We start from the raw sequence: 14,940 nt of genomic DNA on the forward strand, positions 1-14,940 counted from the left end.
CACAAAACGTTAAGCCGGGTTTAGACAGGTGTAATGTGTAATGTAAGATTACGTGTAATGAAACACGAATTCTACGTGTGGACTATGAACATTACATGTAAAGTGCTGCTCATACTAGGTATATTCATTACATTGCACATTCCGTGTTCCACCTGTCTGGTCCCGGCTTTAGTGTCTTGCGAATAGATTTAGTTATCATAATTAAACACATTTAAAAAACTTTTTAATATTATAAAATAACATTTATTCCACTTTCACATTCACATTATCAGATCCTAAATAATATAAAAAAAACATATAAATGGCTATTCTACCATGTAAGTAAAACGTAACATATTTTAAAGCTATTGCTACATGCATACTCAACATTCAAACGATATAATGCATGATAATAATAATTAAATTTTTTAATTTACGACGCCCTTAAATTATATTTTATGACACTGCAATGACGTGACTAATTTTGTTCACAAAAAGGTAATTTCTAGAACTAAATCACAAGCCAGAGTTAAAATTTTGTGTTGACTCATCTAAAATCTATAAAATGCCTCGATAAGATTATATCGTGGCTTATTTTTAAAAATTATTAGTAATTGTAATTTGTTATTGCACAAATTACTAATACTCCCGTAGCCCCTCGTACTAAGCTAAATATGCCTGTGTCACGATTGAGCTCACCGCAATAGTCGAGCGGCGGCGGGGACCGAACCAGCGTTCGCCGGATCACGAGTCGGCCACTCCGACCCCTTCACCGTTCGGCTATCGTGGCTTGAAGAAGCACAGCAGTGGCTCTTTAGTGATGCCACTGCAACGTCACATCTTTAATTTGGGGGTGCCCTTACACTTTTAAATATTATGCTGCACATTGAGGTATATTAAACAAGATTTACAACATTAACTTAAAACATTAGGTGTAATCAAAGAAATATAAATATTATTTACGTTAAGAAATACATCGGATTGGATCATCATGGATTATGTAATTATTTTTTGCATCCACTTCATTCCATTCGATGGTGATATGATCACCTTGATAGATAATAATAATGGCACATTCAAAAAAGGATTGATAGATATAAAGTTAAATTTTGTTCAGAGTTGACATACTTCAAAAATAACAATATGATGTAACAAATGGTAATATTACCTACTAGACCACAAAAAATTTAATTGTTTGCAAATTCAACAGTGTGCAACTGTACTATCTTGGTTAAATACATAAATAAACTGTAATATTCGAAGTTAGACTCACTAACTAAATTACAAAAATGGCTCAACTTTGGACAAAATCAGAGATGATTGTAAATTGGCTACAAAATGCTCACGTCTTGCTGAACCATCAAGATGTCATCTTTCTTCCCTGTCCCAATTTTGCAGTTGGGCATTATCGTCAGGCCATCCATTCTGTAAAAGAAAAATGTGTTAAAATTGTAATTAACACATTGGATATCGATGCCTCCTAAGTAAACTATCGTATGTCTTAAAACCAAACTTTACAGTAGAGCCATTTAAAGATATTTATGTGTGCAGTTTTCCCATCTTTTGAGCTAGGGGTACGATTTTTTCAAAACATATAGTCGATACAAGGTGTATTCTCATACAATAACATTTATTTGTAAATATATTGTAGTTTTGGAGATATTGTTGTTACGGTGTTTTACGGCGGATAAAATTAGTCATAGAAATCGTAACATAACTATACAATTATTTACTTTGTCTAGCTGTAGGTAAAATATATAGTAAGAGCCACATACTCCATTGTACGGGAACATAATCATTTATACTGTCGAAGGTATGTTACATATTTATTAATTTTTAATTGTAAATTCATGCTAAAACTAAATTATTCAATTAGGTACTCATCTATTTTGGACAAAAGGATTCACAAAATCAATTTGAACACAATGAAAGTCTTGAAATGAAACCTCTGTTTTAAATACCTTATTTATTAATTTGTACCAAAGAATCACGTTATAACAGTCTTTCTTTCTTATGAAAATATAATTAAAATAATTTTAAATTAACATAGAATGTGAAGTTATTACAAATAATTAAATCAAAAGTAATTAACTGACGAGATCAAATAAAAAAAATTGTTTTCTAATAAACATTGATTATTTTTGAAACATAGTAATTACGACTAAATTAAAAAGTTTTATTTATAAAGTGATAAAAGGAATATTTATCTTCTTTATTAACCTTAAAATAAGCAAAATCTATTCTTACTTGATAAAATCAATTAACAAAGTTACATCGTGTTATTACTTTAATAAAAGTTATTGTTCTTACTTTAAAAAAATAGTATTTAATCTTATTAAAGCCTCTAATATTATTCAAAAATTGCACATAAGGAATCTATATAATAGGTAACATGAATAATAATTAATGATAATTCAGTAATTTTTTTATAAGTAATCAATAATAGGTAAAAAACTTTATAACTAAAAAAAGTTAATCTGAATCCGTCTCAGCATTATGATTAGAAGAATCTACAAGAAGATTGTGATAGAATTGGTAATGCACCGCTGGAATGACACCTCTAGTACAAAGGCTTACCAAGTATTTTTTTTAACTTTGGTTATAGGTAGCATATGGTTAAAAAGGGGGCAAACATCAGAGTAATCTTGCTGTCGTCGTCTCGTGTTAATTTTAGTAACAACAGTTTAGTTTAGTTTACATACGATTGAATACGTGTGAAAAATCTTTTATTTTAAATGATATTGCAATTTTTGTTCGCGGGTTCGATAATACGTATTTTAGTAATTATAAAATGCTTATAAAATCAAAATTGATATTTTGTGGCTTACGATTATTTACTTAGGAGGCATCGATATCAGTTATTACTCCTTTATTTCAAACCATTTCAGTCAATAAGTGCTCAAAATTCAGAATTTCGTTGACGACCGTTTCAAGCACCGACTGAAAATCGCCGGTGGACTGATGCGATATATGGTTGCGGAAAGCCCAGAGCCGTTCGCTTCACTGTGGCGAAGCCTATATCAGCAGTGGACTTAAGCTTGATAATTATGTTTTTTTAACCGCAATTAGGAAGCTCTTGGTCTGCATCTCACCTGTTGGAATATTGATGATGAAGGTGGAAACAATCTTCACCCGGAATCCTCAACCACATACAACCCGGTCGAGTTAACTGGGGGTCGTGACGTCACATCAACGGTGTGGTACGGATGGAGTAAACGTGGAGAGGTGTACGGGTAAGTGCGAGAGAGTCGCATTCCAGCGAGGTGCGCAATTAGATCGACTTGGTTGTAGAAACTGGCTATTTCATTCTTCGTTATAGCAGGCCTGTTCATCTCCGCGAGTTTACATCGAAAACAAAACACGCACGATTGCCCCCTACAAGAGTACTATTCGACAAGGCCTCACATACGAGCGAACATTGACTCACGCACGCGTATTCTTGTGTATGATGGAAAAAAATAAAGAAAATGGTGTACTAAATACTGTGCAGTATTTAACTGCCTAAATAATAATAAAAACACAGCATGTACTTTTTTAAGTTGTCTCAAGACACTGAGAGGTACCTAAATAAGTAGTTAATATTGTTCATGTTTCATGCTATAGCCTGACCAGGAACATAAAAACCCTCGCCATGTTGCGGAAAACTAATGGTACTAATTTCTTTTAATGGCAACAGTAACTGAAAACTTCATTGATATGTCACCTTGCATGTCAGTCTATTGCTGTCAAAGTGTAAACAAACTTTATTTTAAATGTGCGCAATTGATTTTGTGAATTAAATTGCTCAAATCTTTTTATAGTCGTGAAAGAAAAGTGGTACACAATGTGTTAAAGTATTTGTCGAAGAGAAATACTAAGGGTTCGGACAATATTTTCATTGAATAATGTTTCCGACATAGGTTGTCAAATTGACTGACATGTTTATCGTATAGTACAGTCCACTATGAAAATTAGCTGTGGTTTGTTTCAACTACCTATTTTAAAGATTTTTGTCACTTTCTAAGTGTTGAATTTTATGGAATTGGGAAAGAATTACCGTAAATAAGTAGTTAATATTATTCATGATAATTCATGCTAAATCATGTATTTCCTCCGCCATTTTCTGCAGATTGGCACCTCACGTCACATCATTTTACCGAAGTCAGCCCTATAGCTTCGGCGCAGTACCGATCACTGACGTTTGTCAACAAAACTTCTGACAAACTTGCTTGACTCTTGAGACAAGCTAAATTACACCATATTGTTAATGACATTGAGCATACATTTTTTTAAATACCTTCGCGAAGTAAAACTTCTGTACGTAGTACTTATTATTATTCTGTGGTTATAGGTCTAGAGACCTTCCCGCCTTAGACAATTCGATATAATTTTCAAATTAGCTTGAGATGCAACGCTTAACGCTAAAAATTAAATAACTAGATACCTTAACTCAGTCAGTGCCTAAGGTACAGGTGGCACGGGAGGGGTGACATAAGACATATAAATCATACTAGCTTTCCGCCCGCGGCTTCGCCCGCGTGGAATTTTGTCTGTCACAGAAAAACTTTATCGCGCGCGTCCCTGTTTCAAAAACCGGGATAAAAACTATCCTATGTTCTTTACCGGGACTCAAACTATCTCTATGCCAAATTTCATCAAAATCGGTTGCGAGGTTTAAGCGGGAAAGCGTAACAGACAGACAGACAGACAGACAGAGTTACTTTCGCATTTATAATATTAGTTGGGATAAATCAGAGCATATAAATCTAAAAGAAATCTGAAGTCTCGCTGTCATTTGAAGTTACAAAAACACCCTTACATGAAGGTCCCATACATCAGGCACTGAGTTAAGCTTCAACCACACCAACGCGTGCAGATCGCCATCGCCGGCGCGATCAAAGGCCAATGACAGGTCGCGCGACCCATGACAGTTCACGCGACCTGTCATTTCCCTATGATCGCGCCGTGATTGCGTCGGCGATGCGGATCTGCACGTGTTGGTGTGGTTCAAGCATTACGTGCGGGCGACATAGGAATGATAAACACTGTACTCACTCATTCCGGCTGCCTTCCAGCTCACATCGCACGCACTGCTCGCTGCAGTCGCTGATAGCAGTGGCACTGAGTAGTACCCGAGCTCCGGAATACATCTGTATGCCCACGCCGCAGTTCCTCAATTGACAGTTGCGAAGCTCAACCTATTGGTTAGCAATGAGAGGGACTTCAAAATACATTCCGTAGAAAAAATATACTAATATCTGCTTATAAATAACATAAAAGTAAGCAAAGGGAATAAATCGCAACTTTAGTCAAGTCTACTTTTGACTACACGGCTGTAGCAACACAGCGTAAATAAGTCAAGCTATAAGATTCCTATCAGATTTAATATAACGCAAAAATTTTAAAATCATGTTTCTACTTTACATGGCTGTAACTGTTATTCTTAAGATCAGTAGATAACTATTATACAATGGCTCTTAAACTACCATAGTTTGTCTACCATACTTATAGTAAGTTTTATATTTTATTCTTTTACACACCTGTGCACCTTTGTGAATCACAATGCCAGAGTAAAAGTTTTCGAACGTGCAGTCTTCAATGAGGATCTTGGCGCCAGACATCGCGACGATCCCTTGCGCGAAGTTGCTCTGAAAAAATAAACATGTAATATGCATATTGTATTTTAATGGTTCTTCCTAGAAAAATGTTAATAGCAATAAGTTCTAACAACGCCGCAATTCAAGCTACAATTTATTTCTTGTATGCTGTGGGTCACAACAACCTTTGACCACGCTTTGACTTATTTCATGAGCTATCATATTCAGTAGTCATCTCCAACCCGAGTACAACACCAGTTTGACCACCGAGGCTGTCGTACATATTGTAACTACTACTAGCTTTCCGCCCGCGGCTTCGCCCGCGTGGAATTTTGTCTGTCACAGAAAAACTTTATCGCGCGCGTCCCTGTTTCAAAAAATGGGATAAAAAACTATCCTATGTCCTTTCTCGGGACTCAAACTATCTCTATGCCAAACATCAAAATCAGTTCAGTGGTTTAGGCGTGAAAGAGGAAAGAGAGACAGACAGACAGACAGAGTTACTTTCGCATTTATAGTATTAGTATAGATTGCAAGCTGCAGTGATAACCTCTATAGGAGCCACTTGGTCCTAGCCTAGTGCACTTAGAAAGAAACTTAACTACTTTTATTTCAGCACGAGTACAACGTCAGCTAAGAAATGAGACACTCACGCAAATAGTCAAATAGTCAAGTAAATAATGACGAACTTCACTATACCTGAGCCCCTTGTGTGTCGCCAGTAAAAGTGCACGAGTGCAGCGTCAGTTCTCCAGAGCGCATAAGGACCACGGTGTTGACGAGGGTACAGGGCAACGTCAGCTGACGTAGGCGGCACTCTTCGCTCAGCATCAGCAGGCAGGAACGCATGTCGCTCGCTTTTAGTGTCGATCCTGAAACAAGGTATTGAGTTATGAAGTTTGTAGCCACAAAACTTAAGATAAATCAACTTAAAACTCAATCAAAAGCTTGTTTTGTCTTACAGATAACTATTTCTTAAACATGCAATTATACACACAAAACATGATCAAAATATATGTTATAAGCTCTGTTGTGTTTAGGCAGTCAATGGTAAGATAACCAGTTCCTGTGTTCAAGGAGTCCAGGTTAAGCTTGGTTCCACTTTCACCCTGATCAGCGTAAAATGATTGCGTGCATAATATTCAGGCTCAGTTGTTCCTAATGAAGACTATTGCATTTATACTTAAAAGTTAGCACCACTGGTGATTGACATGACCCTACTCTACAGTCATCCTGTTGAGTGCAAATGCGAAAGTCCCACCGCTTTAGCGCTCACCATTTGGCGCCAATGTGTTCGCCACTAGCAAGTGACAGTGACCTTCCTTTAGAGTGGCGCCAACTGATGAGCGCTANAGCACTGAGCAGTACCCGAGCTCCGGAATACATCTGTATGCCCACGCCGCAGTTGCGTAAATGGCAGTTGCGAAGCTCCACCTATTGGTTAGGAATGAGAGGGACTATACAATACATTCCGTAGAAAAATATACTTAAGCTTATAAATAACTTAAAAGTAAGCAAAGGGAGTAAATCGCAACTTTAGTCAAGTCTACTTTTGACTACACGGCTGTAGCAAGTTAGCAACACAGCCGAAATAATAAGTCAATTTATAAGGTTCCTATCAGATTTAATATAACGGGAAAATTTTAAAATCATGTTTCTACTTTACCCCGTATTCACAAACATTACTATGTAGTCTCACAGTGCGCGTGGACGCACAGGGTCACACACGAACCAATCACAGAGCACTATTCAACGCTGTGCGTTCGATTTGCTTAAGTGAAAGCAAGGATCGTTTATGAATACGGGCGTCACTCTACATGGCTGTAACTGTAATACTTAAAATCAGTAGATAACTATTATACAATGGCACATAAACTGCCATAGTTTGTCCATTTACTTATAGTAATTTTGATATGTTATTCTTTACACACCTGTGCACCTTTGTGAACCACAATGCCAGAATAAAAGTTTTCGAACGTGCAGTCTTCGATGAGGATCTTGGCGCCAGCCATCGCGACGATGCCTTGTGCGAAATTACTCTGAAAAATTAAACATATAATGCATATTGTACTTTTAATGGTACTTCCTAGAAAAATGTTAATAGCAATGAGTTGTAACAACGTCGCAATTCAAGCTGCAATTTATTTCTTGTATGCTGTGGGTCACAACAACCTTTGACTTATTTCATGAGCTATCATATTCAGTAGTCATCTCCAACCCACTTGGGTTGTACTCACAACACCAGTTTGACCACCGAGGCTGTCGTACATATTTTGTCTGTCACAGAAAAACTTTATCGCGCGCGTCCCTGTTTCAAAAAACGGGATAAAAACTATCCTATGTCCTTTCTCGGGACTCAAACTATCTCTATGCCAAAAATCAAAATCAGTTCAGTGCACTTAGAAAGAAACTTAACTACTTTAATTTCACCACGAGTACAACGTCAGCTAAAAAATGAGACACTCACGCATATATAGTCAAGTGTATCCCTTTTATAAATAACTAGCTGACCCGGCGAACTTTGTTCCGCCTTAATGGCAATAAATAAGCAGACTTTTTTTTATTTCGAACGGGATAAAAAGTATCCTATGTCCTTCTCCTGGCTCTAAACTACCTCCCTGACAATTTTCAGCTAAATCGGTTCAGCTGTTCTTGAGTCGTTCTTGACTTCATCATCAGGACCCTAGACATCATCTAGCACTAAAGTGCTCGAAAAGACAAGTCCAACGAACCCAAACTTGATGCAATTCCGCCGATTCGTTAAGAGTTCCTATGGCCAGCTCCAGACTCCATCCAGCTCTATGGTACCATAATATTGCATTGTCATTGTACTTACACAAGTATACCAAATTTCAGCTCAATTGGTTAAGGAGAACTGGTTTTAAATTCAGTTGCAAGATTTATCCCATACTAACTAACAAGGGAAGTGCTTGTAAAAATGGTACGCATATCTTTTTTGCGACTAAGTTTCTTAGAGTATTATACCATTTTGGAATCTTGGATAGTTGCGTCAAGTTTATAAAAAACTTGCCGCAGTAGTGTTCATACTTTTTTTTTACAAAACGATGAGTCAAAGTGGAGTGAAAGTAAAAATCGTTGAAAATTTTAAGGAAATAACATATTTTGATTAACTTTTGTGTAAAAACTGCAAGGATTCTGGGGGTTTTAAGAGTTGGGGTGGACAGCAGCACTACTTAAGTTGCCGATATAAACAGGAAAACAGGAATATTTGAAAAATTGTGGTTGTGGTAATGTAAAATATCATAAGGGGTGTCAATTTTCGTCGAATTTCATAATTTATTGTGTAAGTTAAAAAATAATTGAAATAGATTTTTTTCCTTATTTTTCCTAAAGTAGTCATGACTATGTCCATCCTGTGGCGTCGGCTTATCCTTGAATTTTGGGACACGTTGTATATAGATGACGAACTTCACTATACCTGAGCCCCTTGTGTGTCGCCAGTAAAAGAGCAAGAATGCAGCGTAAGTTCTCCAGAGCGCATAAGGACCACGGTGTTGACGAGGGTACAGGGCAGCGTCAGCTGGCGTAGGCGGCACTCTTCGCTCAGCATCAGCAGGCAGGAACGCATGTCGCTCGCTTTTAGTGTCGATCCTGAAACAAGGTATTGAGTTATGAAGTTTGTAGCCACAAAACTTAAGATAAATCAACTTAAAACTCAATCAAAAGCTTGTTTTGTCTTACAGATAACAATTACTTAAACATGCAATTATACACACAAAACATGATTAAAATCTATGTTATAAGCTCTGTGGGTCTAGACAAAGTGTACATTATAATCGCAAACCAGTCGAAAAGTGGTCGAAAAGCCCCTTTTTTGTATGGAGTTTTGACGGATTCGATTTTCGATTCGATCAAAAAGTGCGTTTTGTCTAAGGGGGCTGTTGTGTTTAGGCAGTCAATGGTAAGATAACCAGTTCCTGTGTTCAAGGAATCCAGGTTAAGCTTGGTTCCACTTTCACCCTGATCAGCGTAAAATGATTGCGTGCATAATATTCAGGCTCAGTTGTTCCTAATGAAGACTATTGCATTTATACTTAAAAGTTAGCACCACTGGTGATTGACATGACCCTACTCTACAGTCATCCTGTTGAGTGCAAATGCGAAAGTCGCACCGCTTTAGCGCTCACCATTTGGCGCCAATGTGTTCGCCACTAGCAAGTGACAGTGACCTTCCTTTAGAGTGGCGCCAACTGTAGAGCGCTAAAACAATAGCTATCATTGTGGTAAAAATAAACTGAATCCTCTTGTATTATTTGAACCAACCATTAAAACTGCAGATGGATATTTGCGACAGCGGCATCTCCGGTATTTCATATTCCTGACTGCACACCACAACCTCTTCTGGTTCCAATGCTAGGGCATCTTCGGCGGAGACCATAACTGTCAGTGTTTGGTTGTTTGTGATGCGAGCCTTCAAAAACTTCGAGATCTCATCAAACTCGAATATGGAGCCTCCTTGCCAGAGAGCTGTCACCTAGAAAAAAACAATAAAAATTACACAGTCTAAAGAGAAATTGGTTGTGTAGTTCCAGAGTAGAATAGGACCATCTCTACTGTTTCACATAGCAATAGGCAACAAAAGGACAATTATGCGAACATCAGGCCTGAACAGACAGGTGGGGAGTTTAGGCTAAATCTTCTACTAGCCTTTGGCAAATTAGAGTCTTCCTCTTGCAGTAGAGGTGAAATAAACTAATAATGATGTAGAGAAATTATAAAAATACACACTTGAGAATAGATAAAGCCCGGTCGCCGAGCACGTAGAATTTTATCCAATGACCCCAAGCTACCCATCCTTGCACTCACTGCGGCTGCCCGTCGCACAGTCGCGACAGCAACATAATTACGCGCGAGCGATGAGGATGGGTAGCTTAGGGTCATTGGACAAAATTCTACATGCTCAGCGACCGGACTATAGACACTAAAATATTGATAAATAACTTACATTCTTTTTACTTTTGTTTTTCTGCCACCTGTTCTTAGCTTTGGCTAGGTACTGTTCTCTGATGAGTGGATTTTCATACAGTGTCCATTTCGACATGAGCCCATCTAGTCTAGCGTTCATCTCTGCACATAGTGATATGTAGTTTGGTGGCAGCAGGGAGTCTGTAAAGAAGAATAATACTGTTTATCATATCAATAATAACATACAAGTCTGGAAGGGGGAGCCACAGTAAAATTTAGACACAGTTAGAAAACAACATAAATCTGTGGCTATGTGAGACTGCACAACAACTGCTATAAAGAGTAAGACGTTGGCTGGGTTGCACCATCTCACTTTGACTGTAACAAACATCAAAAATCTCTCAAACTGCATACAAAAAGCACTGGTTATATTGTTATAGTTACGGTTAAAGTAAGGTGGTGCAACTCAGCCTTATAATGTATACTTTTTTTCCATGGTAGTTATATTAAGTTTTGAGACAAACTATAAAGATTAGCAATTTTTTTGTTAAAATGTTAAAGAATGAGATTACAAGATATGCTTGTTAGAGTAACATTTGCCTCCTGAGTAAAATTATTAAAATCTTCTACATAGCATTATTTTACAGACATTGATGTTATAAGGAATCTTACCATCTTCATCAGCCAGATCACCTTCGCACAGTGACGAGTCCAATTCCTTCAGCTTATCGTGTGCATTTATAGCACTGCTCCTCAACAAAGTTATGGACCGAGCAACACAGTGTGGTATTGTGCCGTTGTGCAGATCTGACCAGAGAGACATGCGGTCTTCGATTGTGTTTGGAAGAAGGATTTTATCATCTTGATCGTCCCATGGCATCCATATATCATTGTAATAGAACCTGTAAAAGCAATCATTGGAACTCTCGATAACTGTTAAACTATTTTGGTTTATAATTACTCCTATTTTAATTTATTATTGCTTAAAAACTAAGCTAAATATAAGTGAGTATGAGCACAATATTTTCACACGTATGTGGTTTATGTGTTCTTGTAAAACATCACTTAAAACTTTACTTCCTAAACTTTAAACATGCAGGGTTTTTACTTCTAATACAAGCTTTCATATGCAATTTATAGTCTTTGTCTAAGTATATTAATAGAATAGAATAGAATACAATAGAATACCTTTATTCAGCATTAACATTTATGTGCATACATGTACAGAGGTTAAATATTACTGAGCCATGCTGAAAAGGCGCCCGCTCAGCGATTTATTTACTTCATTTCAGAACTACCAACCTCAGTAAGTCTATAAACTCAGCAGTAGTTGCAGCGTTGATGCATTTCTCACGTTGCTTGACCGTAGGCCACAAATCAATCAGTGGCACATCTACAACCATTTCAGGCAACGACACTGTCTCATGCTGCACACTGAGGACTTCCACACAAGCTGACAGCACTTCGAAGTCTACTGACGTCACTGTTACGTAGGCGATGCAAGGGAATCTTACATCTGAAAATTGCAGAGATACTTTTTAGAAAATTGATCTATTAACTTTTTAAATAAGATTTAAACTAAGACTGCACTCAGGAGGATTTGATGAGTGCTACTGACAACGCCAGTCGCCACTCTTGTGGCGGAGTTTTGGGCTGACACTGTGGAGGTTTGTTGTCGACACGAAAAGAAGAAAATAGATATAAGATTAAATTAATAAGGAATAATTAGTGGTCCGAAAAGGTGTCATATACCATTAAGTTTTAAGTAAACTGACCGAATCTTTTACAGAACTCCTTGGAAAGCTTCCACAAAGCGTCCCACCCAACTGGCTCGACCAGTAACTCCGCTTGCAAACTCCATTGCTCGCGAGCCGTCCCGCGGCCCGAGCTGAATACCCGCAGCAACTCCTGCAGGATCTCGTTATCACTACGGGAGAAAGTGTGCACCGCCGGCATCTACGAAAAAGTTGTTTTCTTGGTGACTCATGGGAGCAGTTCAAACCTCACTCTGTTTAAACACCGATCGTGATGCAAATAAGACAAAAACTTTGACTTCAGTACTCAGAATAATTACCTTTCGTCTTTTGTTCTAATATTGGAAAAATTGTAGAGAAAATGTTTGAAATTAAATTTTAAAACTAAAACAACAACCGTTCACCTTCAACTTTTCAAAATCTGGCAATTTGACATTTACGTTTTGGTCGGTTGGTATCATGCAACTATTAATCTTAGTTTTATCAAAAACCAACTTTATACCGTTGTAGCAGAGTAAATTCTATGTTTAAAAATTATTCATTTGAAGGGTTATATTGGTAGCATTGGATGTTGACGTGAGTGAGCGTTTTGTTACACGCAAACTTATTCGATAGCAACAACAGTAACGTTATTTCTATAACGTTACTTAACTTCGAGCAGCATCCGTTAATAAAAGGAGACGGCAATTTTATGAAATAAATCCATACTTCGTCTAATTAAACGTCTAATGTATAACTTATGTAGCTTCTACGAGTATGTTTATTATTTACTAGCGGCCGCCCGCGACTTCGTACGCGTGGATCCCGTTTTACCCCCTTCATCTATCTTACGCGATTTAGATTTTTTCATACAAATGTTTTTTCCGCTAACTACCGTTCCTTTTAGTTTCTCGTTAATCTTTAAGTTTACTAAGGTACCTGCATGCCAAATTTCAAGCGTGTAACTTAAGCGATTTACATTTTTCATACAAAAGGATTTCTCCACTAATTCCCGTTCCCGTGGGAATTTCGGGAATTCTTTGTTGTAACTAAGCTTTAAGTTTATTAAGGTACCTACATGCCAAATTTCAAGCGTCTAACTTGAGCGGTTTAGAATTTTCATACAAAAGGATTTTCCCGCAAATTCCCGTTCCCGTGGGAATTCCTAAGTATACTATAACCTGCCCAGGAGTATAAAGAATAATTGTACCAAGTTTCGTTGAAATCCGTCGAGTAGTGTTTGTTTCTACAGGGTGTCCCAAAAACAATGGATAACCCTGTAACCATCGATAGGCCTCGCCATGGTCTCCCTAACGTCCAATTTTGACCCCAGTAAAAATATCACCGTTTTCAAGATTTTTAAGTTTTTGTGCATTTTTAGAATTGACCTCTCTACAGATTTATTATAAGTATAGATTTATTTATGTGTTCGAGCAGATCATTCAAACCGCACTACCTAAAATATTTACGTATACATACAGCAGGGTCTAGTTCAGTCAGTCCCCTTGTATAAATAGGCAATCGTAAAGTAGGTAGGTAAAATTCTTAGGTAACAGTTATTACATTAACCGAGCTCTATCGGAAAACCTTGCCACTGAATTTGCTTTTATGTGCAGTTACTTAGTTGCATCTAATTAAAAACCGGCCAAGTGCGTGTCGGACTCACGCACAAAGGGTTCCGTACCATTGATTTATGAAATTAAAATTATTATTTTTTAATTTAAGTTATTTGTATGAAAGATTACGCGGTAATAAGCGGTTTACGATTTACGAGGTATTAAAAAAAACTACTTAACTACTAGATCTCATTCAAAACAATTTTCGTTGGTAGTTTTTATAGTAATGTACCTACATCATAATATGTTTTTTTTTTTAGATTTTTCGTTTTCTTATTTTAGAAGTTAGAGGGGGGGGGGGGGCATTTTTTTTCCACTTTGGAAGCTATTCGGTTTAGAAAAAAAGTATTTTAGGAACCCTCGATATCATTTTTGAAGACCTATCCATAGATACCCCACACGTACGTGTTTGGGCAAAAAAAAATTTTTTAGATATTGAAATGCACGTCTATTTCTTTTAGTACTACTCAGACATAGTTAAATACACAATTTCATCTTCCTACGTCAACATTAACCCGTGCCGACTGAGCTCTGAAGATTTTGAAAAATGCTGGTTTTACCCCTTTGGTTATGTAGCTTAATCAATAAAAATATTTAAATGTTATAAAATATTTATGTAAAGAAGATATCAGACAATATATTTTTGTCGGCCGTTTGGTGTAGTGGTTCGAAACGGACAACTATTCCGGAGGTAGCGGGTTCGATTCCCGCACAGTACAAACATTTGTGTGCATGAACATATTTGTTTGTATTGGACTGGGTGTTTTCTTGTATTTACAAAAAAAAGTATTTAAGTATGTTTATATCCGTTGTCTAGTACCCATAGTACAAGCTTTGCTTAGTTTGGGACTAGAAGCGCAGTGTAAAATGTCCAAGGATTAAAGGATATTTATTATTTTACTTTTGAGGGTCCCGTTTTTACATTCTGGATACAGATTTCCATGCTCCTGAATATTGGCCTGATTTTTGCTACACTGTGCGTAGCAAAAAAGCGTTTTCTCTTCCTTTGCAGTGATCAAACAATGAAAATCTTGCATTGCTTTATAGCTCTCTCAGCTGTATCATTAACTATCCTTAAAGAAAGCACTATTTTGCTTTTAAATAGGCAAC

The 14,940-nt window shown here is 37.2% G+C and overlaps 1 protein-coding gene across 3 annotated transcripts; it reads right to left on the bottom strand.

Moving 5' to 3' along the window:
- Positions 1 to 217: 217 nt before the first annotated feature.
- Positions 218 to 12,651, bottom strand: nesd (SHC binding and spindle associated nessun dorma). 3 transcript variants are annotated; one of them, XM_028309769.1, is made up of 11 exons: positions 12,556 to 12,651; positions 12,257 to 12,437; positions 11,784 to 11,997; positions 11,154 to 11,383; positions 10,522 to 10,682; positions 9,840 to 10,050; positions 8,995 to 9,167; positions 7,487 to 7,594; positions 6,918 to 6,989; positions 5,014 to 5,084; positions 218 to 1,404 (listed from the first exon to the last, which is right to left on the bottom strand). In XM_028309769.1, exons 2-11 carry the CDS (start codon positions 12,435 to 12,437, stop codon positions 1,311 to 1,313), a joined length of 1,515 nt encoding a protein of 504 aa, XP_028165570.1. In that variant the 5' UTR covers positions 12,556 to 12,651; the 3' UTR covers positions 218 to 1,310. The 3 variants fall into 3 exon arrangements, with proteins under 3 accessions (XP_028165570.1, XP_028165572.1, XP_028165571.1); XM_028309771.1 differs by lacking the exons at positions 6,918 to 6,989; positions 7,487 to 7,594 and adding an exon at positions 5,499 to 5,606 and having other exon boundaries at positions 5,014 to 5,156; XM_028309770.1 differs by lacking the exon at positions 6,918 to 6,989 and having other exon boundaries at positions 5,014 to 5,156.
- Positions 12,652 to 14,940: the final 2,289 nt, after the last annotated feature.

Source organism: Ostrinia furnacalis, unplaced genomic scaffold (assembly GCF_004193835.3).
Source record: "Ostrinia furnacalis isolate ACB-3 unplaced genomic scaffold, ASM419383v2 OfSCF2829, whole genome shotgun sequence".
Taxonomy (NCBI): Eukaryota; Metazoa; Arthropoda; class Insecta; order Lepidoptera; family Crambidae; genus Ostrinia; species Ostrinia furnacalis.

Coding starts and splice junctions, on each gene's coding strand:
- nesd (XM_028309771.1), bottom strand. CDS start 12,437: ATGCCGGCGGTGCACACTTTCTCCCGTAGTGATAACGAGATCCTGCAG. Junction 9,168..9,839: donor ATCCATCTGCAGTTTTAATG/GTTGGTTCAAAT, acceptor ACCTTGTTTCAG/GATCGACACTAAAAGCGAGC. Junction 5,157..5,498: donor TGATTCACAAAGGTGCACAG/GTGTGTAAAAGA, acceptor GCTAACCAATAG/GTTGAGCTTCGCAACTGTCA.